The following is a 25,617-nucleotide window of genomic DNA, read 5'->3' as shown; positions in this document are numbered from 1 at the left end:
GTCGCAGATTACATCAGTAATCCCGCTGGCGGGATTCCGGCGTCGGCATCCTGACCACCAGGATCCCGAAAGCCGGCAAATTGAACGGATCCTCCAATAGCTTTATATAGTGTTCATAGTTTTTATGCATTATCAAATAGCTCAATGAGTAGGGGGTTTGATTAGAATTCAACAGCTTATAGGTTTGAATCCTGGGAATGGCAGTATATTAAAAGAGTATTGTAAATGAGTAACAACGAGCTCTCAAGTTAAGTGCATAAATATGGCATAAAGAGGATTTGTGTCCAAATCCATTATCTTGCAGTGGTCTAAAAATGTGTGTGTGTGTGTGTGTGTGTGTGTGTGTGTGTGTGTGTGTATGTGTGTGTGTGTGTGTGTATATATATATATATATATATATATATATATGTATACATATATACATATATACACAGAAAAATGGAGAGGCGCCAATTTTCTCTCTGGCACAGGGCACCAAAAAGTTTAGTCATGGCTCTGGTGTTCACCAATATGTGTTTATAAAGTTATCAGTAACAAATATTTTAAAGGGAGAGACCACAAATTCTGTGATTTACGTTTTCTGTATTCATTTCTCTATTCTCAGGTATCACATGAAACCTGATAAAAAGTTGCAGCTTGCTTTTACAGCGCTGTTTAACGTTTGGCAATTGAGAATTTGCAACATTGTTCATAAGGTTTTTATGCTTTTTCAACATATTTCATATTTAATAATGGAGCATCATGTCTTAAGCTTGTTGTTGACAGTGAAATACTAGTACATCACTTATTGTTTTCTACTCATTTTCTGTTCAAGATGCCAACACCCAGATGAGCCTCGGAGATCCAGCATGGAAGTGCCACTTGCCAAAGACTTCCAATGGCAGACACTAGCACCTCTCTCCAGCCCCCGTGTGTACTGTTCTCTTGTAGAATCTGGAGGACAAATCTTTGCCATTGGAGGTTGTGATGATGCAGGAAACCCAATGAATTCCTTTGAGGTTTTTTCCCCAGAAGTCAACCACTGGACTAGCCTGGCACCCATGCCCTCTGCCAGAGCTGGGGTCGCAGTGGTCTCAGTTGGGAAGAGAATCATGGTTGTTGGAGGAGTAGGGGAAAACCAGACACCCCTCAAGGTGGTAGAAGTTTACAACATTGATGAGGGCAAATGGAAGAAGAAGAGCTCCCTACGGGAGCCAGCCATGGGAATATCAATCACTGTGAGAGGTAACTGTCTTTCTGCTGCGGGGTACACTGGGCTCCACAAGAATAGACATTGGGGGGTGTAGAGTAGGATCTTGATCCGAAGCACCAACAGGCTCAAAAGATTTGACCTTCTTCCCAAGATGCATAGCGGCGCCTCCTATATCACCCCGCCTCCATGCACAGGAGCTCAGTTTGTAGTTGGTGTTTGCAGTGCAAGCATGTAACAGGAAGAGCTGCTCACAGCAGCTCTATAAAAGCTTTTTCTGAGGAAAAAAGAAGACTGCAAGGGCTGCAGCAGAGGCACAGATTGTGCTGGATGTCAGTGGACATTGCCTGCTGCAGCTCCATCTCTACCCCAGCGGCGCTGTACACTCCCGAGCCCTGGTTGCCGGGTACCTACAGCGGAGGCTCCGGTTTTCTTCACGATAGACACAGACGGCTGTGGCTCTCCAGGATCGCGTGGCCGCGCTTCGGGAGGTGGTAAGTGGGTCCCGCGGGGAGGCGGGCCGCTTCGGGAGGTGGTAAGTGGGTCCCAGTGGGAGGCGGGCCCCGCGCGCTGGCGGTGGACACTGTGGCAGTACAGGCGATCCCACTAGATCACCAGGGCATGGGCGCAGGTCAGGTTTTCTCTCTAAACTGGTTTTTAAATCGCCCACAGTGCCCGGTGGTTTTGCCAGCAGAGGAGAAAAGGCTTAGACCTGAAGCCCCTCCCCCAGCCCCAGGGTGCCATTTCCAGCAAGTGTTCCCGCCCTGGAGCTGCATTTCTGTCTTTTCCTCACTCTCTGTCAGTGTCTGCGGCGCCATTATTCCTCTGTTCACTGTTCCTGGGACTGCTTGGGCAAATCCTCCTATGTAAAGCCGCCTGGTTGTCAGCGCTGTGCCTTTACATGACACTTAAGTATTCTACCTGCCTTTTTAGACAGTGATAGTTAAGAAAGAGTGCATTTAGTCAGGGTTTTATAGTACAATTACCCTGTGATATACATCCAGTTCTTACTGTGTAGTGTTATATCGATTGACTATTTAGCAATATAAGCTAGTCCAGTGCAGTATTATTGTCAGTAATAACCTCTGCATTGTACAAACTGTGACTTTCTGTGTGTGCATTTGATAGCTGAGTGGTGTCCATTTAGTGTCTTTCACTCAACTTGCTATCCCTATATTCCATAACCTGAGGGGGCTTGGTGCGTCAGGTGTTATCTAATATAGGATTTTCACAAAGATATACTGTATTACGTATTTTTCTCTGTGATTTAGTCACCATATCTCTCCTTTATCTCTGCTAGTGCTGACTACACTGTGCAGGGGTTTGGGTTTAGGGATATAGTGCTGCTAATAATTGTACTGTGTTACCTCATACTGCAAGTTATATCATGTCTGCTTCTGAGGGTAACGGTTCTGGGGCGGAACACACTGCTGGTGTTGCTGAAGCCACAGGCACATATGAGGAGAATATAGCAGCTGTGGGTTCTGGGGTCTCCTTACCCCCCAGTGGGACTGTTGCAACGGAGGCACATACTGACCCACCGTGGGCCGCTTTTTCCACGCTTCTGCATACGCTATTTCATAAACTAACACTCCCTATGGGACCCCCAACGTCGGTACAACCGTATGTGGTCCCTGCAGCTAACCCGCCGTGGGCGGTCGATTTATCTGCTCAATTAAAGAAGTTGAACCAGTCCTTGACTACTAAAAAGTCTGACCAAAGCTCGCCTAAGTCCAAGAGGTCCTCTAAGCGAGCGCTTGTCTCCTCACAATCCACTGCTGTCACTGACACCTCGTCTGATGAAGATGGCACTTACACTGACCCCACAGGTTCTGACTCAGAGACGGCTGATGGGGAGGGTAGTTCACATGTGGATGTTCCTGATCTTTTGGAGGCTATTAAGTTAATTCTGCAGATTACGGATGATCCCGAGCCATCCGTCCCTCCTAAGAAACCAGATAGGTTCAAGCGTCAGAAGGTGGTTAAACAAGTTTTACCTCACCCTGATCACCTAGTGGATATACGTCAGGAACCCTGGGAAAACCCGGGTACGAAGTTTGTGCCTCAAAAGAAGCTGCTGGCTCGCTATCCCCTCGCGCCAGAGCTGTCTAAGAATTGGGAAACGCCTCCTCCAGTGGACTCACATGTGGCTAGGATGGTGGTTTCCTCAGCTCTACCTGTCACTACCGTCACGTCTCTAAAAGAGCCTACGGATAAACGTGTGGAGGGTTGTCTGAAAGCGATTTACACCCTCACGGGTGCTGCACAAAGGCCCACTATTGCAGCTACATGGGCTGCAGAGGCTATTGAAGCATGGGCCTTGGAGTTAGAAGCTGAAATCTCTTCTGACCATGCTAGACAATGCTTGTCATATATTGTCACAGCTTCTCGATATATTAAAGAGGCGGCTTCTGATGCCGGTATCCTAACAGCCAAGGCCTCTACTACGTCAGTCATGGCTCGCCGGATATTGTGGCTGAGATCCTGGTCTGTGGATCTGGACTCTAGAAAAACCCTGGGGGTACTCCCTTTCAAGGGAGATATTCTGTTTGGGGAGGACTTAAATAAGAGAGTGGCTGACTTGGCTACTGCCAAAACTGCCTGTCTGCCTAATACCGCTCCTTCTGTGTCGAAGGGTAAAGGTACGTCCTTTCGCCCCTTTCGTCCTTCAGGTAAAGCAAAAGGTCAGGCGTACCATAAGCAGGCCAGCACTTCCAAACCTGGTAAGCCGAAGCCCAAAAGAGCCTGGGCTGCCCGTCAGCCAGCTGCCAAGACCGATAAGCCTGCCACATGACGGGGCGTGCCTCCCCCTGGGGGATCCCAGGGTGGGGGGCCGGCTTCTAGGGTATACCCAGGAATGTTTGAAGACCACTTCAGATGCCTGGGTACGGGAAGTCATCACTCGAAGTTACGCCATAGCCTTCAAAAACCGACCCTCTCATCGATTTTGCCAGACAGACGTCCCTTTGGACCAGACAAAGACAAAAACTCTACACTCGGTGGTACAGACCCTCCAGGATACAGGAGTCGTAGTACAGGTGCCTCTTGCGCAGAGGGGCCGGGGGTACTATTCTCCGCTGTTTCTAGTCCCGAAACTGAATGGGTCCTCCCGGCCCATTCTCAACCTCAAGGCATTGAACAGGTTTGTGAAGATTTCCAAGCTCTGTATGGAAACCCTTCGCTCTATAGTTCTGGCCTTGGAACCTGGGGACTACATGGTCTCCCTGGACATACAGGATGCTTACCTGCATATTCCTATAGCAGTGTCACATCAACAATACCTGAGGTTTGCTATTGGCAACATCCATTACCAGTTTCGGGCATTACCTTTTGGTTTAACAACGGCTTCGCGAGTCTTCACCAAAGTTATGGCGGTGATGACGGTGGTACTCCGCCGTCAAGGGGTCAGGATACTGCCGTATCTGGACGACTTGTTAATCCTGGCAAATTCCCCAGATCTTCTCCTACGTCATCTGGATATGACGGTCCGGTTTCTACAAGCCCACGGGTGGCTTATCAACTGGAAGAAATCCTCCCTGGTCCCTGCTCAGAGCATGGTGCACCTGGGAGTGCTGTTGGACACTCACAACCAGAGGTTGTTCTTGTCTCAGGAGAAAGTCCTGAAGCTTCAGGACAGGATTCGTTGCTTCCTCTCTCGTCCGCAAGTGTCGATACATTCGGCAATGCAGGTGCTGGGCCTCATGGTATCAGCATTCGACATGGTGGCGTATGCTCAATTCCATTCTCGCCCCCTCCAGTGGCTAATTCTAGCCAAGTGGGACGGCCTGCCTCACCGGATCAGGTCTCACATGATCTCTTTGATTCCGGAGGTTCGTCTGTCGCTGCTCTGGTGGCTCCAGGACCAACAATTGTGCAGGGGCCGTCCCTTCTGGATATCCAACTGGGTCCTGTTGACGACAGATGCCAGTCTAAGAAGTTGAACCTGGCCCAGCATTTAATTCAGAACCATCTTGTTCAAGTACAGTCGGACAACGCCACCACAGTGGCTTACATAAATCATCAAGGCAACACTAAAAGCCGTTTGGCAATGAAGGAAGTCTCACGGATTCTGCAATGGGCGGAACGCCATGTACCGGCCATATCGGCAATATTCATTCCGGGAGTCCTGAATTGGGAAGCGGACTTTCTCAGTCATCAGGACGTACATGCCGGCGAGTGGGGCCTCCATCCAGAAGTGTTTCAACTCCTAGTGGAAAAGTGGGGCCTTCCAGACATAGATCTGATGGCGTCTCGACACAATCACAAGGTTCCGATCTTCGGAGCAAGAACAAGGGATCCTCAAGCAGCATTCGTGGATGCGCTGGCGGTGCCGTGGAGGTTTCGGCTGCCGTACGTGTTCCCTCCGGTGTCACTCCTGCCCAAGGTAATTCGGAAGTTCAAGCAAGAAAGAGGAATTCTGCTTCTCATAGCTCCAGCGTGGCCCAGACGTCACTGGTTCTCAGCCCTGCAGGGCCTATCGTCAGAGCGTCCAATTCTACTTCCACAACGCCCAGACCTCCTCGTTCAGGGCCCCTGTGTCTACCAGGACCTAGCCCGGCTGTCTTCGAAGGCGTGGCTCTTGAAGCTTCCGTCTTGAGGGCTAAGGATTTTTCTGATGAGGTCATTAAAACTATGCTGCGGGCCCGGAAACCGTCTTCTGCTCGGATTTACCATAGGGTCTGGCATTCCTACTTTGTTTGGTGCGCATCTAACAATTATGACGCTTCCAAGTTTAGTACAGCCAAGCTTTTGGCTTTTCTGCAGCAAGGCTTAGAGTTAGGCCTGCGTCTGGCCTCCCTCAAGGTTCATATTTCTGCCTTGTCGGTGTGGTTTCAGAGAAAAATTGCGTCTTTGCCTGATGTTCATACTTTCACTCAGGGTGTGTTGTGTATCCAACCTCCCTATGTCCCGCCTGTGGCTCCTTGGGACTTGTCAGTGGTTTTGGAGGCGTTGCAGGAACCTCCATCTGAACCCCTTGGTTCAGCTGACCTTAAGTGACTTTCCTTTAAGGTGGTGTTCTTGCTGGCTATTGCCTCTGCTAGAAGAGTGTTGGATCTGGGTGCCTTGTCTTGTAGTTCCCCATATCTGATTTTTCACCGTGACGAGCGGTTCTTAGGACTCGTCCCGGATATTTACCTAAGGTGGTTTCTTCGTTCTACCTTAATCAGGAGATTGTGGTTCCAGCCTTTGGTACGGGCTCTCCGTATCTATGTGAAGAGAACTGCTTCTGTTAGGAAATCTGATTCTCTCTTTATTCTGTTTGGATTTCACAAACAGGGCTGGCCTGCTCACAAGCAGACTTTGGCCAGATGGATTAGAATGGTGATTGCGCATGCTTATGTGAGGGCTGGTCTCTCAGCTCCTGCTCACATTACGGCCCATTCTACTCGGTCTATTGGACCTTCTTGGGCGGCCCGCCGTGGTGCGATCCTTGAACAATTGTGCATGGCGGCTACGTGGTCCTCAGTGAACACGTTCATTAGGTTCTATGCCTTCGATACCACCGCTTCCCTGGATGCTTCCTTTGGACGCTGGGTTCTTGTGCCCGCTACTGTGCGTCCCCTCCCATAAGGAACTGCTTTAGGACATCCCTAATGTCTATCCTTGTGGAGCCAAGTGTACCCCGCAGCAGAAAACGAGTTTTATGGTAAGAACTTACCTTTGTTAATACTCTTTCTGCGAGGTACACTGGGCTCCACAAGGCGCCCACCCTGACGCACTTAGCTTCTTTGGGTTGGTATGGCATTAGCCGCTGACACTTCTCCTGTCGGGAGAGTGTGGTGTTTGTGGCAACTGGCAGTTGTCGTCTCTTTTACTTGCTACTGCATTGGGCTGGTTAACAAAACTGAGCTCCTGTGCACGGAGGCGGGGTGATATAGGAGGCGGCGCTATGCATCTTGGGAAGAAGGTCAAAGCTTTTGAGCCTGTTGGTGCTTCGGATCAAGATCTTACTCTACACCCCCCAATGTCTATCCTTGTGGAGCCCAGTGTACCTCGCAGAAAGAATTTTAACAAAGGTAAGTTCTTACCATAAAACTCGTTATTTCCTCCTTGCAGTAATATTAGATTTTTAACCTGTGCTGGGAATGTAGAACACTATAACGCTTACTATACTTCTTGCATTAGGACTTACCTATGCTTCTTAATATAACTTCAAACTACTCTTTAACAGGTACAGTTTCTCCATGAGAACATAAATGTGTGCATTTTGCATAACATATAGAGTAGAAGACTCATCAACAAACCCAACTCTTGTCTTAGTCAAAAAACAGTACAATAAAATACTTTAGTAATGTGAGTTATCAGTGCTCTATGGGGGTCATTCCGAGTTGATCACACGCTAGCTATTTTTTGCAGCGCTGCGATCAGGTCAAAACTCAGCAAAACTGTGCATGCGTATGCACTGCAATGCGTAGGCGCGTCGTACGGCTACAAAGAGGATCGGTGCTGGGCGATGGATTTAACGAAGATTCCATTCGCACAGCCGATCGCAAGAAGATTGACAGAAAGAAAGCGTTTATGGGTGTCAACTGACCGTTTTCTGGGAGTGTTTGGAAAAACGCAGGCGTGTCCAAGCGTTTGCAGGGCGGGTGTCTGACGTCAATTCCAGGACCAAAAAGACTGAAGTGATTGCAGCGGCTAAGTAAGTCCAGAGCTACTCAGAAACTGCAAAAAAAATTGTTGTACTGCTCAGCTGCAAAAGCATTCGCACACTTGCTAAGCGAAAATACACTCCCCCATAGGCGGCGACTATCTGATCGCTGCGCTGCAAAAAATAGCTAGCGAGCAATCAACTCGGAATGACTCCCTATATCTTAAATAGTCCTATAAGTCCACAACATATGGCCTAATATCAGATTTGATCGCAGCAGCAAATTTGTTCTCTAATGGGCAAAACCATGTGCACTGCAGAGGAGCAGATATAACATGTGCAGAGGGAGTTAGATTTGGGTGGGGTGTGTTCAAACTGAAATCTTAATTGCAGTGTAAAAATAAAGAAGACAGTATTTACCCTGCACAGAAACAATATAACCCACCCAAATTTAACGCTCTCTGCACATGTTTTGTCTGCCCCACCTGCAGTGCACATGGTTTTGCCCATTAGAGAACATATGTACTGCTGCGATCAGATCTGAATTAGGCCCATAGATCCACTGCTCACTTGTCTTATGGGAAACAGCCTAAAAAGATTTTCTTTCCCTATTTGCAGATTGCAGGGTGTATGCTGCTGGAGGAATGGGTTCAGATTTACGACCGCATTGTTTCCTTCAACAATTTGACATGCTAAAAGATATTTGGGTCCATTTTGCCCCGATGCCAACACCCCGTTACGGTGCTACCTCCTTTCTCCGAGGCACAAATATTTATGTATTGGGTAAGCACTACAACCATCCTACACATTATTTCTTTGGTACACAGATTCTGACATGTATAGTACATACTTGCCTACCTGACCCTCTCCATGAGGGAGAAAATGCTCTTTTGCTGGACTTTCCTGGTAATGTCTAATTTTGACACCTATGTATGGATATGTTGAAAACTGAACTTGATTCTGGGCATTCAAACCAAGCAGCAAGATTATACTGTGTGTTGTCAGTATTACTCTCTCCATATTGGAAAATAGATGTTTGAAGAGAGAGGGCAACCTGAAGCCATGCATACATAATGCAATTATTGGCCCAGTCCACTGATTATCGACTGATCAGGGCGATAATTCCACAGTGTATGGCCACGACTGATCTGCAGGGATTGGACTGTCGGGCAGGGCAAAACCTTCCAACATGCCTGACTGATCCGATCATTGGTCGCCCGCATCTGGCAGTGTGTGCACTGATATGGCCGCAGTGGACACATAGTAATTGTGAATCCCAGTACACTTTCAATGACTACTATCCATTTGCATCAATTCTAATATAACGGGGACGCCCCTTAGTTCATACAACTGATATTAGCGGTGACTATAAGGAGACTTTTAAGACTGTCAGTCAATTGATTTAATCTCTCTAATTCCAGCGCATATAATAACAGAGACATTGTCTATCTATTACATCAAAACGCTGCCTGAGTGAGAGGATCTGAGCAGTTTTCGATTATCTGTGCTAATTTAACCCTTCAGCTATGATTGGGCTATGGAGCTATTAGAGAACCCCTAGTTTACTGCTTATATCAGTGTGCTATTGATTATATACAAATGTGTGTTGTGGAGGAAATTGTATGCATATGATACATTGTTTTATTAAGAAGCAATTGAGGTGTCAGGGATGTGTCAGTTGTGCAGAGCAGTATTTAATTTTAGCAGGAGATTTGCAGTAAGGTATATAAGCAAACTGTATGAATAGGTGTTATATTAATTTTATGATATCTGTATGGTGGTTTTACTATATTTTAATAAAAGCCTATATTTCGGACAGCGCTTTCTCTATTTTTTCTGTGCTTTGGCCAACCGCCTGACATTTCCACTGTTCACAGGCGAGGAACGGGGAAATGTCTCCTCCCCAGGTATGGAACCTAGATATTGTGTGGCCATACAGTGTTAGATATTTTACAGTGTATGACCTTGACATCTGATCGGTGTACATACAAATAGCAGCATTTGCACAAAAGTAGATATGTGGCACCACAAAAGAACATTTACACTAACGGTTTGTGTGTGTAAATAAGCCTTACTCTGTTGTTCTGATTATGCTGGCCTTACTCCCTCTTGTTTTATGTGCTTTCATTTGGCTGCCCTAAAGCTTTCAAATCCTCCAACTACTAGAGAAGTGAGAAAACAGTAAGTGTCAGTATCTATTTTATAGGAGGGACGATTTCCTACAATATATAACAGAGTTAGATGCAGCAAAATATAATAAGAAAAAAAAAATGAATTGCCTAAAATATTATTTTTTACAATTGCCAATCTGTGTATGTGATGCAGCCACTGACTGTCTGCCATCCACTAGCCGCTGCAATTTATAATAGTGGTGGTGCGCCTGCCGCCTTCTCTGCTGGGTGCACCGTTACTAATATACATTAGAGCTGGTAGTGCTGCAGCTGTCCTATGTTGCCTCGCCCACTCCCCCAGTGAAGTCCTGCCTCAGCAGCCTAACTCACTGGCCTCCGCTGTGGCCTTCCCTGGCTCCCATCTGTAGACACGCTAACCGGGTGAGTGCTGCATATAGGGAGGGAGGGGCACTACTACTACTGTGTGGCATAACATGATAGGGGCACTACTACTACTGTGTGGCATAACATGATGGGGGCACTACTACTACTGTGTGGTGTAACGTGTAAGGGGCACTACTACTACTGTGTGGCGTAACATGTAAGGGGCACTACTACTACTATACTGTGTGGTGTAATGTGTAAGAAGCACTACTACTACTACTACTACTACTACTACTACTGTGTGGGGTAATGTGTAATGGGCAGTACTACTACTGTGTGATGTAACGTGTAATGGGCACTACTACTACTACTGTGTGGCATACCGTGTAAGTGGCACTACTACTATTTTTTGGCGTAACATGTGGTGTAATGTGAAGGGGAACTACTATTGCAGTGTGGAGTAACATGTAAGGGGCACCACTACTACTGCGTTGTATAACAAGAATTTGGGGGTAGTATTGTGTGGCCACACACCCATGATGCCACGCCCTTTTCTGGATGTGCACCTTTGGCACACACTTTTCCTGTTTATAATATTGAAGGGGGGCACCAATTCTCTTCCTGGTACATCGTACAATATTGTTTTAGTAATAATAATAATTATTATAATAATAATAATTAATAATAATAACTTAATATCATTAGGTTTACCATATATTAATATACAAGCTCCATAAGCTATATTTTTCTACAAATGTAAACAAATACTATAATACAGAGAGAGAGAGAAGTAAGAAGTCTCTGCTTGCAAGATCTACAGTATAGCATACTTGCAAACAGGGAAGGTCATTAAGTGTTTAGATTCAGTCAGTATTTGGAATGTTCAGACTCTCATTTTACTAATGACCAATTCCTCAGTAATGTCAATGGTTTCTAGCCAATGGAAAGGCTACATTTGTATCAAATATTTAGTAAATGTACAGCTTTGTAATTACTAAATAATAATAGTAATACATTACAAAACTGAAAGTGGTGTCCTTCATAAGGGACCACAATAAATTATTAAAGTTTGTCCCAATACCATTTGGCATACCTCCCAACATCTTCAAACTTGAAATAGGGACCCTGCTGCACAGAAAGCACATGCGTCCCGAAAGCTTGGCGTGACTTTATAGGAATTGATGCTATCACAAGTCACGACCCCCATTTTCAACTCTTGGGGACATACACAGCTGCTGGCCATGCCCCTCTCTCTCTAATGCTGGGCACAAACCTGAAAGATATACAGTATCTCTGCAGATCAACCGATCTGCAGATATTTCTGAACAACTACCACTGTTATTGCTGGTCGGACTCCTGGTCACATGACATACCTCCCAACATGACCCCCTCCAGGAGGGACACAATGCTCTGCTTCTGGACTTTTCTCTTCATTTATGATTGCCGGCACCTGTGTTGAACAGGCTAATGGACAAGAAAGGTGTTTAAGCACAGGTGATGGCAATTATAAATTATGAGGGAAATCCAGGAGCAGAGCATTCTGTCCCTCCTGGAGAGGGTCATGTTGGGAGGTATTCATCATCCCCAAGTCACAGCTCCAACACCCGCCTGCCCCCTCCACAGGTCACAGATCCAACAGCCACCCACCTCCCTCCACAGGTCACAGCTCCGGAACCCATCCGCCTACCCCCCAGGTCATAGGTCCGGAAACTCCTCCGTCCCTCACCCCACCCGTACCTGTACCCGAAACGCTTCAATAGCGGCATCTAACTGAGGGGTAGATTGTAAAGGAGTGAATCTACACCTGGGCCTCTCAGTCTCTCAGTGAACCTCCTGTGTACACACCAGGGACGTGCAGTCAGGGGAGGCAGTGCCTCCCCTGTGATTATTAAAATAATAAAAAGAAGATACTTATGACACATATTCTGTGTCATAAGTATCTTCTTTATTGAATTCTAATAATTTTACTGGTGTAAATGACTTTGGGAGGCACTGATAGCAGTGCCTCCCGTGGATAATGGAAACAGGGACAGAGCGGGGTGCGGGGCCAAGCACTGGGCTGTAAAAGCCCATTCAAAAAGATGAGTAAAGCGGCACTTAAACAAGTGCTCGCTGACAGGGACACCACCCCCATGTCAGCGAGGCACCTGTGATTGGACAGCGGGTCCAGTGCTAGATCCTCTGTCCAATCACCCACACGCGGCGCTGGAGGCGGCGGGTCCCGGCGGTAAGTGGTGTTGGAGGTAGCAGGGCGCAGCGGTGAGTCTGCAGTGTGTGCGGCTCTCCCCCCGTCCTCCGCCGGCTCCGTGCTTCCGCTCACCTCACAGCCACCAGCGGTGGGACTGCGGAGCGTGCGGCTCTCCCTCCGTCCTCCCCCGCCGGCTCCGTCCTCCCTCACACGTCACAGGCAGCAGCGGTGTCCTCCTGCTCCGGCTTTCGTCCTCCCGCTCACAGGCAGCAGCAGGTTAGTGTTTTTTTTGTTTTTGTTCTTTCTCTCTCTACCCCCCCCCCCCTCCTGTGGATTTGTAAGTATAAAGTTCATTTTTACAGGTACCCCTACCCTATTGGATTCTACTGGACAAGTGGACGTGATCGGCGTGGGATGTAGGTAAGTAATCTGTCTCTCATTTTTACAGGTACCCCTATTGGATTCTACTGGACAAGTGGACGTGATTCTCGGCGTGGGATGTAGGTAAGTATGTGTGAGTGTGTTTTAATACATTTTTACGCTCACGGTGTGTGAGTTGTGTTTTTATTTGGGTATTTTTTTGTTGTAGAACTACAGGTACCAGCTGGCCCTTTATTTCCCCGCATGCTGGTTCTTGAGGTTCTCCAAGTACCAGCAAGCGAGGGAGGCTTGCTGGGCCTCGTAGTTCCACAACAAAAAACAATATTCTTTTTTTGCACACTTGGCTATCAGCCCGGCACCCACCGCCCAGGGGTGCTGGGGACAGTCTCGGGCTTCACCCCTGGCCCTTGGGTGCCTGGAGGGGGGGACCCCTTGATTTAAGGGGTCCCCACTCATCCAGGAAACCCCGGACAGAGGTGACTAGTTGGGGGGGTAATGCCACGGCCGCAGGGACCTACATAAATGTGTCCCCCGGCTGTGGCATTATGTCCCTGGCTAGTTGAGCCCGGTGCTGGTTTTAAAAATACAGGGGACCCCTACGTCTTTTGTCCCCCATATTTTTGGAACCAGGACTGGACTAAGAGCCCGGTGCTGGTTGTCTAAATACGGGGAACCCCTGTCCAATTTTTTCCCCAGTATTTAAACAACCAGGACCGGCTCAAAGAGCCCGAGGCTGGTTATACTTAGGAGGGGGAACCTCACGCATTTTTATTTTTTTAACCCATTCAGACCCTTCTCCATTAAGTTAATGGAAGCCCTGGACAACAAAATTGCATTCATGTCCTCCTCCCACTCCCTTCCCAGTCCCAAACACTAATTAAAAAATGTTTTTCTATAAAAATGTACAATATATCACAAGTATGATGAGCAGGCAGGCAGCGGGCATTGGAGGCATCGGACTGAGATGCAAATTAGTGGCGGAGGGCTGGGTCAGTTGATGGTGGGCAAGTTTGTAAGCCATTGGCGGTGGTAGCGGGCATCGGCTCAGAGGCAGTAGCGGGCATTGGCTTGGCGGCGGTAGGGGTCATCGGCAGGATTCGGTGGACATTATGGCTGTAGTTCCTCACCAGCCACTGACCTCACTGCACGCCAGTGGTACACACCCGCTTGCTCGTAACATAATTTATCGTCCGTTCAATTAGATGTTGTATCATTCAGTGTGTACCCAGCATAACAGAATAGACGCATGCATGCAGTATCTATTCACTCTGCTCTGATAAGCAAAGCAGCGAGTAAGAGGGGGTCTCCCAACTCCTGACCCCTGCATCAAAGCTGTCCTGATTGTATCATTTAAGCTATGGGCCCTCATTCCGAGTTGATCGCTCGTTATTTTTCATCGCATCGCAGTGAAATTTCGCTTAGTGCGCATGCGCAATAGTCGCACTGCGACTGCGCCAAGTAACTTTGCTATGAAGATAGGATTTTTACTCACGGCATTTTCTTCGCTCCGGCGATCGTAGTGTGATTGACAGGAAATGGGTGTTACTGGGCGGAAACACAGCGTTTTAGGGGCGTGTGGATGAAAAACGCTACCGTTTCCGTAAAAAACGCAGGAGTGGCCGGAGAAACGGGGGAGTGTCTGAGCGAACGCTGGGTGTGTTTCTGACGTCAATCCAGGAACGACAAGCACTGAACTGATCGCACAGGCAGAGTAAGTGTGGAGCTACTCTAAAACTGCTAAGTAGTTTTTGATCGCAATAATGCGAATACATCGGTCGCAATTTTAGGATGCTAAGATACACTCCCAGTAGGCGTAGGCTTAGCGTGTGTAACTCTGCTAAATTCGCCTTGCGACCGATCAACTCGGAATGAGGGCCATGGTTCGATGTTGTGCTGTAATGCTGTGCTGCGTAATGTCAGACATATTGCGTTAGGCAATCGTCTTGTTGTCTAGTACATTCAATGTAGAATTTCTGAGAGAAATATGTATTTGCCTAAAGCGGAAAGCTATGATGTGCTTAGCTGCCAGCTATTGTGTGTATTATTTAAAACTCAAGTAGAATTTTAGTTGATCACTTAAGTTCTGTGGCTCTACATAATCCTGCTAAAACCTGCAGTTTCACATTCCTCTGTGGGACTTTGCCTGTGATATCACTTGTCACTAATCCACAGCTGGCTCAGGTGCACTGATTTGGTAAGTCTTAACATACCTAACATACAGTACATTGTAGATATTGTGCATATTCTACATTTCACCTCCAGCCTTCTGCACACTCCACAAGGACATTTACAGCCAACATTGCCTGTTCTTATTATTAATATAACCTGTGTTGGCCTTCTTGCAGGGTACTTCATGAAAGTTTCATACTGGGCAGAGGGCACATGATCAAACAGAAGCAGCAGTTTGGACCTCTGTGTAACTATTCAATAGGGCCAAGACTGTAGATGATGATAATTAACACTTCCAAGAACAGTGACTTAGAGGGTAACTCATTACCAACAGTAGAAGTGACAGCTATTGTGGCAGCACACTCTGAGCTGGCTGGGTGCCAAAATCAGCTATTTCGCTTTAAGATCTGAGCACAATAATTAAGTCATTTAGACTGTGATTTGTTACATTATACAATTTAAAGAGTCTTTTAATACAAAACTGTATAGAGTGCACGTCATAAATGTATTGGTTGGACAGGCAGAATACAGCATGTTCCAGACTAATGATGTAGTTCCAGTTAGCTGGTCACCACTGCTTGTACTGTAGCTCTTACATTCCCAGACAGATTTGAAAACCGCTTCCAGTAGTACCTTTCTGTGGAACAGGTGATTACACTGTGATCAAAATACAAAATACAAATTCTATTGCATTTTTTTTAAAACAAGAATTTGTACCGAAGAAGATCCATAAACATACATAGACAAAGTGCAATATGAGTTACATGCATCAGTGAAAAAACCATAGTGTACAAAAAGCTGCCAACCAGACAAAACATCAGTAGCACAAATAGGGTCTTCTGGCAGGTGTGGAAATGCCTCAAAAATAAATGTGTGTGAATAGAGGATACAGATGAAGGTAAAACAGATGTATATCAGACTACCTCATTCATCTAATTAATAAAAGTGAAAAACAAAGGAGAAAAAGGGAAAAGTAGAAGAAGTGTCAAGAGGAGGAAGAAGATAATAAAGATGTAAATGTAAGAGATCAGTAGAGACCAGGGGTAGCAAGAGAGTGTGATAGGTACAAGGGGACCATATTGCCTGAAATTTAGCAACCAACTTATTTTGCACAATTGTCATATACGTCATATACTTCATAGATGCAATTGACCTTGGCCAAGGATTGGGGAGGGTGAGTTGGTCCAGAGCCGGCCCTAACCAATATGATGCCCTAGGCAAGATTTTGGCAGGTGCCCCCTAGCACCACTGCTAGTTCTGCAGGAGATGCCTGGCATGAGTCAGCTGGCAGCTCTGCTAATGTCGGGCACCTTTTGTTTATGAAAATGCATCTTATTTGCATTACTATGTGGCTAGGATGCACATGCAGCTTCTGCTGATTAAAATGATATGCAGTATGGCTATATACTATGTGCGACTGCGGCTGTATACGAAATGCTACATTACAGTGGTTTCCAGGAATACACTGCAACGTAGCATTTCGTATGCAGATACAACCGCAGTCACACACAGAATATAGGCATGCCGCATATCATTTTAATCAGCAGAAGCTGCTGGTGCCCCTAAGCATACCAAATGCTCTAGGCAGTTGCCTATGCCTAAGGCCGGCTCTGAGTTGGTCTTTCCAGTGTTAGCAATTAAGGCTTTAGCCGCATTGCAGATATGGAGGAGCAACTTGGCTAGGTATTTGGAAAGTTCAGCTATAGGGGCATGTAACAGGTTCCAAAGTTATACCAAGCCGTAGAACGTGGCTAAGTAATCAGGTTTTGAATTTGTTCCGAAAATGGTCAAATAATTGGAAAAGTCCACCACGTGTGGAAGAAAGTAGCTTCTCTACCATTTCTACAGCAAGTACTAGTTGTCACTAGAAATATAGCATGGAGTCGGGTGGGGATCAAGTACCACCGGGTATAAACTGTGTAACAAGTCTCTCTGATCCCTATACTAATGGAGGCTTTGGCCGTAAGTAATTTAATCTCCTCCCATTGCTCATCATCTAAGAGCAGGGAGAGATCAGCCTCCTATGCCCAATCGTGGGGTTCACCGGGGTAGGGGTTGGCATCTGGGGCTAATACAGAGCTATAGAGCACAGAGATATTTCCCTTATGACCAACTGAAAACAGACATAAGCGTTCAAACGAGGTAGGTAATTGTAGAGAGGACGCTCTGGTTTGAGTTTGGATAAAACTAATATTTTGAATATACTGATAGTGACACAAGGAGGAAAATTGAAACTAAAGATGGGCCAAATTTACCTTGATGTGGATAAAATGGTCTAAACCATGGCTAACTGTGCCCCCCTGAAATAAGGAGTCTTCAGTGTCCACCCATTTTCTTAGTCCCTGGAGGGCGGATGCCAAGATACAAATTTATTCTATTGCATTTTAACACTAATTATATATTTTACCTAATACAGCATACACTATACACCCTGAAACTATCCATTTATTACAACGGAGATGCTTATTTCTAGAAACAAAACATCAAAACACATATAGACTGTGTGGGGCCTGCACAACATGCAGCCTATGTTCAACTCTCTCAATGCAAATACTTTCACAATGCAATCCTAGGCTAGTGGGGATAATACATTGTGATTAAGGCTTGAGTGGCAAATTTGCCACCTCTTTGGTTCAAGTAAAAAAAGACAAGGGATCTTGTAATTTTAGTGACTGCTACAGAGTACAGCATATTATACAGAATGATAAAGATAGAGTGCAGCATATAATACTGAGAACATTAGTGACAGCCATATAATACAGAGAGCATCACAGTGATAATACTGAGAGCATAAGTAACCACCACACAATTTACAAACCTTAAAAATGACCACCATTCACAGAGAATCGCAGTGACTGCAAGTATTAGTGACCACCATAACATATACAGAACATCACAGCGATTGACATATCAATCTGAGTGTATCACAGCCAAATAGTATGGCCCTCTATATCAGTCTAAGCCGCAAACCATTGCTTTGTCCTGCTCTCTTACGTTTGATATGCCCTGAACCCCCCCCCCCCCCATCAGCCCCCCATTCATCACTAGCTGGGTTATTCCATGTGCCTCACGGTACATTTCTTGCTAATTGTTAGAAGTTTAAAAGCGCCACACACAAACAAGGAGCAGAAAAAAATGTACACTCTTTGTAGTTACATTTTATTGTTTATATGCATGGCTCATGTTACAGAATGGACATAGGAACTGAAGGAACTTATATATTTATGTAAATTTGCTCTCCTAATTATTTTTACAATATGATTGACACACAAACAAAAAAACTGAATGTTAACCTAACTCTGCTTAAAATCAATTTTGACATGTGACTCCTGTTACATACGAATGGGACTCGCGTTACATTTCTGTCCACACTCAAAGGGTTCTGATACAAATTGCTCAAACCTGTAGAATCCACGTGAAGTAATTAATGTACAGTAGGCCTGTTTATCCTTCTGATTAATTGTGAAGTGTATAACATATTTCATCTGGTGCTGATGGCCATTTCCAGTTGCTTCCAGCTTGCGCCATCGTGCTTACTAAGTATTCACAACTCTGATGTCCTTGATCTCACTTGGGTAACTATTTCCATTGTATTCAACATAGAACCAGTCAACGTTTACTACATAAATATTTTGATTTTCAAATATTACGCAAAATACTACGATCTTTTAGCAGCAGAAATATACTAAAATGATAGCGGTTATGGGAATTTTTTTTTCTTATGTATTGTACTGCACCTCTGTTCGCACCGGACTGCCTAACACTGTAGTTGTGTAATGTGATTTGAGCCACACTACCTATTTTTTTCATTATCTCATTTATTTTATATTGCTGATCTTGTCTTTAGTGCTTATTACCGCTGCTTGGGAAAATGATACAAAAATGATTAGGATCTTTAACACGACATATCACTAAAAAGAATTTACAAAAATGTTTGATATAAAATAAATGTTTGAATTTGGTATTTTTGGGGTAAAATATTTGATAACACTCACTGTGAAAATTGATAAATAGGTCCTAGCTTGCCTATGAATCAGCATATTACATAGATATATTTCGCTGTTGCAATATCTTTATTGACACATATTTCTATACCCACAGGGGGGAGGCAGTCTAAGTATGCAGTGAATGCTTTTGAAGTTTTTGACATAGAGACCCGTTCCTGGACAAAGTTCCCCAGTATTCCCAACAAGAGGGCATACTCGAGATATGTGCTCAGCGAAGGATCACTTTTCAGTTTAGGAGGGCTACGGCAAGGGGGCACATACCGTAGGCCGAAATTTACAAAGACTGTGGACATATTTGACGTGGAGCAAGGTATGTATAAACCTATATCGCTGTAGGCCTTTATTATACGTTTTCAATTTTAGGAGATTTACTGTACCTGTATGTTTATTATAAGTAGAGATGTGCACCGGACATTTTTCGGGTTTTGTGTTTTGGTTTTGGATTCGGTTCCGCGGCCGTGTTTTGGATTCGGACGCGTTTTGGCAAAACCTCCCTGAAAATTTTTTGTCGGATTTGGGTGTGTTTTGGGTTCGGATGTTTTTTTTCAAAAAACCATCAAAAACAGCTTAACTCATAGAATTTGGGGGTAATTTTGATCCTATAGTATTATTAACCTCAATAACCACTAAATTCCAGTCTATTCTGAACACCTCACAATACTATTTTTAGTCCTAAAATTTGCACAGAGGTCACTGGATGACTAAGCAAAGCGACCCAAGAGGGCAGCACAAACACCTGGCCCATCTAGGAGTGGCACTGCAGTGTTAGACAGGATGGCACTTAAAAAAATTGGCCCCAAACAGCACATGATGCTAAGAAAAGAGAAAAAGAGGTGCACTGTGGTCGCTGGACGGCTAAGCTTAGCGACACAAACACCTCAATATCACAGGAATTATTCGTTCTAATCAATGGTATTATTGGTCCAAATCACTTGAAGAAAATGACAAAGTCACTGGAATTATTCGTTCTAATCAATGGTATTATTGGTCCAAATCACTGGAAGAAAATGACAAAATCACTGGAATTATTCGTTCTAATCAATGGTATTATTGGTCCAAATCACTGGAAGAAAATTACAAAATCACTGGAATTATTTGTTCTAATCAATGGTATTATTGGTCCAAATCACTGGAAGAAAATTACAAAATCGTTGGAATTATTCGTTCTAATCAATGGTATTATTGGTCCAAATCACTGGAAGAAAATGACAAAATCACTGGAATTATTCGTTCTAATCAATGGTATTATTGGTCCAAATCACTGGAAGAAAATTACAAAATCACTGGAATTATTCGTTCTAATCAATGGTATTATTGGTCCAAATCACTGGAAGAAAATGACAAAATCGTTGGAATTATTCGTTCTAATCAATGGTATTATTGGTCCAAATCACTAGAAGAAAATGACAAAATCACTGGAATTATTCGTTCTAATCAATGGTATTATTGGTCCAAATCACTGGAAGAAAATGGAATGGATGGATACTTGCAGTGACACAGAGCTGCAAGATATAGCAATGGCCTACTGTACAACTATATACTGTTAGTCACCAAAATGCTGCACTGTAATACTAGAAGCTATAGAAAAGTTTATATATTATTGTATATATCAGTACAGACAGAGCGGTGTAACTGTGACCCATGTGTGTCCTGACAAGCAGTATAGAAGCTATAGAAAAGTATTTATAAAATTACTGTATATCAGTACAGAGCAGTGTAACTGTGACCCATGTGTGTCCTGACAAGCAGTATAGAAGCTATAGAAAAGCATATATAATATTACTGTATATCAGTACAGAGCAGTGTAACTGTGACCCATGTGTCTTGACAAGCAGTATAGAAGCTATAGAAAAGTATATATAATATTACTGTATATCAGTACAGAGCAGTGTAACTGTGACCCATGTGTCTTGACAAGCAGTATAGAAGCTATAGAAAAGTATATATAATATTACTGTATATCAGTACAGAGCGGTGTAACTGTGACCCAGTTGTACTGACAAGCAGTATAGAAGCTATAGAAAAATATATATATTACTGTATATCAGTAGTAGTACAGAGCGGTGTAACTGTGACATGTGTGTCCTGACAAGCAGTATAGAAGCTATAGAAAAGTATATATATTACTGTATATCAGTACAGAGCGGTGTAACTGACACATGTGTGTCCTGACAAACAGTATAGAAGCTATAGAAAAGTATATATAATATTACTGTATATCAGTAGTAGTACAGAGCGGTGTAACTGTGACACATGTGTGTCCTGACAAGCAGTATAGAAGCTATAGAAAAGTATATATAATATTACTGTATATCAGTACAGAGCGGTGTAACTGTGACCCAGTTGTCCTGACAAGCAGTATAGAAGCTATAGAAAAGTATATATATTACTGTATATCAGTAGTAGTACAGAGCGGTGTAACTGACACATGTGTGTCCTGACAAGCAGTATAGAAGCTATAGAAAAGTATATATAATATTACTGTATATCAGTAGTAGTACAGAGCGGTGTAACTGTTACACATGTGTGTCCTGACAAGCAGTATAGAAGCTATAGAAAAGTATATATAATATTACTGTATATCAGTAGTAGTACAGAGCGGTGTAACTGTTACACATGTGTGTCCTGACAAGCAGTATAGAAGCTATAGAAAAGTATATATAATATTACTGTATATCAGTACAGAGCTGTGTAACTGTGACACGTGTCCTGACAAGCAGTATAGAAGCTATAGAAAAGTATTTATAATATTACTGTATATCAGTACAGAGCGGTGTAACTGTGACCCATGTGTGTCCTGACAAGCAGTATAGAAGCTATAGAAAAGTATATGTAATATTACTGTATATCAGTACAGAGCTGTGTAACTGTCACACATGTGTCCTGACAAGCAGTATAGAAGCTATAGAAAAGTATATATATATTACTGTATATCAGTAGTAGTACAGAGCGGTGTAACTGTGACACATGTGTGTCCTGACAAGCAGTATAGAAGCTATAGAAAAGTAAATATTATATACTGGTGGTCCCCAGTCCCCACAATGCAGCACACTGAACACAGATATGGAGTGTTTTCAGGCAGAGAACGTAGATATTTTCAGCTCACTGAGCACAGATTATTTGCAGCACACTGAGCACAGATATTTTCAGCACACTGAGCACAGATTACGGAGCTTTTCAGGGAGAGAACGCTGCCACGTACTCCGTTCAATCTCCAAAGCACGAGTAAAAATGACGGCAACGCGCGGCTCCTTATATAGAATACGAATCTCGCGAGAATCCGACAGCGGGATGATGACGTTCGGGCGCATTCTGGTTAACCGAGCAAGGCGGGAAGATCCGAGGCTGCCTCGGAACCGTGTAAAATGGGTGAAGTTCGGGGCGGTTCGGATCCCGAGGAACCGAACCCGCTCATCTCTAATTATAAGCATTTTAAATTCTATTACCCACTAACCTCCATCTACTTCTCTTTCAGAATTTTACTTTATTGCATCCATTTACTCCCCTTCAAAAGTCACTGCATAACATATTGCTTTAGCATTTCTCACATCATTTTTGATCAAAGTATGGTATCACCTATTAGATCTCCAATATATTTATCCTCAGTCACCTTATTTAGATACTTGGTCAATAAACTGGGCATGTGTTTTGATTGTATTTTTAAAATACAAAAGTATTTGGCCATAAAAATAAAGTTCCTCACAATGGCCAATTCAAGCGGCTGACCAGGGTAACCACCTTTTTATTTTCAGATGCCAATGCAGAAGGCATAGTTAGGGGTCTGTCCAAACCACAATAGGGTTCTGAACAATTTATTTGCTAGATTACAGGCCATTTTCTTACCACTCTAAGGGGTCAATTCAAGTATGCGCACTTATGGTGGGTTACATGAGATCGCAGTGAGGCAGGCAGGCAGAGGTGGACAGCGGGGCGGTAGGAGGGGGCCATTGTCGGGTAGTGGGGCATGCAGAGAAGGGCAGTAGGGCTGGCAAAGGTAAGCAGTGACATGGAAGGAGATAGTAAATTTGGCAGATGGAGGAGGGGCTACAGCGGGGCTGTGATTTCCGAACATCACCGTCTGGGATGATAACCTTCTACAATCTGGACAAATCTTGTGATTTCCGGACTATCCTGAAGAATCCCAGATGGGTGCTAAACCTATAGCAGACAGCTTAAACCATGTGACTATGGGAACTAGAACACCACCCTTTATCCTCAGCATAGTTGCCTACCCTCCCGTCCCCTGCGAGAGAGTCCCATTTGAATCTCTTGTCCCCAGCTGCCCTGCATTAGAAAATTTCCCGATTCTTTGGATTCTTCACTGCAGCCAGGGTAACACCAATGGTAACACCAAGGAATTTCTGGGCAAAGACAGTGATTTGCTCAGTCACTAGTATGATTTTGGTAGGCTCATCCGTCTCTGCTGTCCGACTTTCAGTCAGGGCCGGTCCATGCCTAATTTTTGGGGGTAAGCGGATATAGATTTTGGTGACCATTGGTGGAATAAACCATCATATATTTACTTAACTGTCATTTACTCGGTGTGTGAAATATCGAGAGTACACACATATGATTCACATGAAAAAAAACGCACACACTCAGAACCTCCCCACCAGAACATATTAAAACACAAAATACACATGAAAAAACCTGCACGCCGAAAATCTAGGGGCATGACCACAGAATAGTACAAATTCATATTATTGTTAGGGTCTCCTGCTCTGTGCTGCCACGTCGTCATGGCAACCGGGAGACAAGTGCTAGCGGAGTAACCTGAGCGTAGCCGATACTCCGGTTCGGGTCTTTTGCTGTGCAATGGTTACAGACTCTGTGCACGGCAGGGGATCCGGTGCTTGTTTTTGTGCTCACAGTCTGTGAGGTCTGAGTGGGGCGTGGACAGCACCTGCTATATAAACCCTCTTCTCAGGTTAGGCAGATGCTGCTGAATCTTTGTTGGTTAGTCAGTTCCTGAAAGCTAGCTAGTACTGTGTAAACTTTGTATTTGTTTGTTGCTTACTGCAAATAGGCCTTGGGATTTGGTATTACACTCTGCCAATCCAGACCTAGCAGTAAGACTGGAGTCAGTCGTTTAACCTGCTGGGGTTCTTTTGCTACTCTGTGAACCTAGCAAGTTTGTGGCTGTATTCTCAGACTTGCCTGCCAAAATCCTTTCTCACTGTGCAAGGTGTTCAGGTGTCAGTTTAGTGGCAGTAAGCTGAACCAGTGCACTGCAAGTGAGGACTAGGATTGTGGAGACTCTCATTGTTTCTATTATTCCATCTCTGACCAAGGAGTTTACTGCCACACCCGTTGGTAACCCTTTAGGGTTTTGCTGTTGCCCTTAGCAACAGCCTTTCGGGTTCTCTACGTATTAAATCACTACATCTCGCTTCTTTCCATCTGAGCATTCCTAATACTAGGGAGACACCCGGTTTCTTAGCCTTTGGGCTTCTCTGTTCACTTTGTGTTTATTTTGTTACCCTATCACCTTCTGTGTATGTAATGTCATATTCCCCAGTCTGTCTGTGAGTTCATTTGTTTTGCATCCCTCACCGTTCAGACACCAGTACATTCCTGCTGGCACTGGTGTACATAACATATTCAGCAGCCTAATACTCCTGTTGAAATTTTGTAGGAATATGGAGCATACCCCTCAAAATACTTTGCAACAGGTGGTCGATCAGGTGCAGGTCCTGACACGACAATTTAATGATTTGTCCATTAAAATGCACACCTCGCAGGCCGCTGGCGGAGCTCCCGCAGCAGCAGTACCTTCAGGGGTTAAGGAGCCGAAAGTGAATCTCCCGGATCGTTTTTCGTGAGATCGCTCGCAGTTCTTTTGTTTCAAGGAGAGCTGCAAGCTATATTTCCAGCTTAGGCCTCAGTCTTCTGGGTCAGAGATTCAGCGGGTGGGCATAGTGATTTCCTTGCTACAAGGAGACCCACAGGTCTGGGCATATGGGTTGCAGCCTGACTGTCCATTGCTTAAAAGTGTTGATGCTTTTTTTACGGCACTGGGCATGTTGTATGATGACCCTGACAAGACGGCCTCAGCCGAGGCTCAGATTTCGATCCTTAAGCAAGGGCGAAGGCCAGTTGAGGTTTATTGTACGGAGTTTCGGAGGTTGGCCCATGATACCCAGTGGAATGACCCAGCCCTGAGACACCAGTACCGAAGAGGTCTTTCTAACCAGTTAAAAGACCAACTGGTACAATATCCCTTGCCTGATAGCTTGGATCAGCTCATGCAGTTATCCAATCGGGTGGATAGATGGCTGAGAGAGCGCAGGCTTGAAAGGGAGACCGAGGTTTCCTTCTTTCCCAAGGGAACCTCAGACTCTGAGGAATTTTCCGAGGAGCCTATGCAGATTGGGGCTACCCGCCTCTCCTCGCGTGAGAAGACAGCAGGGGTTATGTTTGTACTGTGGGAATAAAGGTCATGTGGTAGTATCATGCCCAGAAAAGCCGGAAAACTTCAGGGCCTGAGGGTGATGGGAAATATCCTGTCAGGTCAGAAGTCGGAATTTCCCAAGAAGACTTTTATCATTCCGGTGACCTTGAAGATCCTCGGTCAAACTGTCAAGACTGAGGCCTTT

General features: G+C 44.7%; 1 protein-coding gene across 1 annotated transcript in view; it reads left to right on the top strand.

Moving 5' to 3' along the window:
• KLHDC8A (kelch domain containing 8A) overlaps window positions 1-25,617 on the top strand; it is a 92,443-nt gene that overhangs the window by 37,629 nt on the left and 29,197 nt on the right. Inside the window, exons 2-4 of the mRNA XM_063955111.1 lie at window positions 815-1,224; window positions 8,400-8,564; window positions 19,116-19,331. Coding sequence (XP_063811181.1) covers window positions 849-1,224; window positions 8,400-8,564; window positions 19,116-19,331 — 757 coding nt within the window. The 5' untranslated portion in view covers window positions 815-848. The remainder of the gene's footprint in view (window positions 1-814; window positions 1,225-8,399; window positions 8,565-19,115; window positions 19,332-25,617) is intronic.

The sequence above is a fragment of the Pseudophryne corroboree genome, chromosome 2 (assembly GCF_028390025.1).
Source record: "Pseudophryne corroboree isolate aPseCor3 chromosome 2, aPseCor3.hap2, whole genome shotgun sequence".
NCBI classification, from domain to species: Eukaryota; Metazoa; Chordata; class Amphibia; order Anura; family Myobatrachidae; genus Pseudophryne; species Pseudophryne corroboree.
Note: the sequence above shows the minus strand (reverse complement) of the source record. Positions and strands in the feature narration are given on the sequence as shown.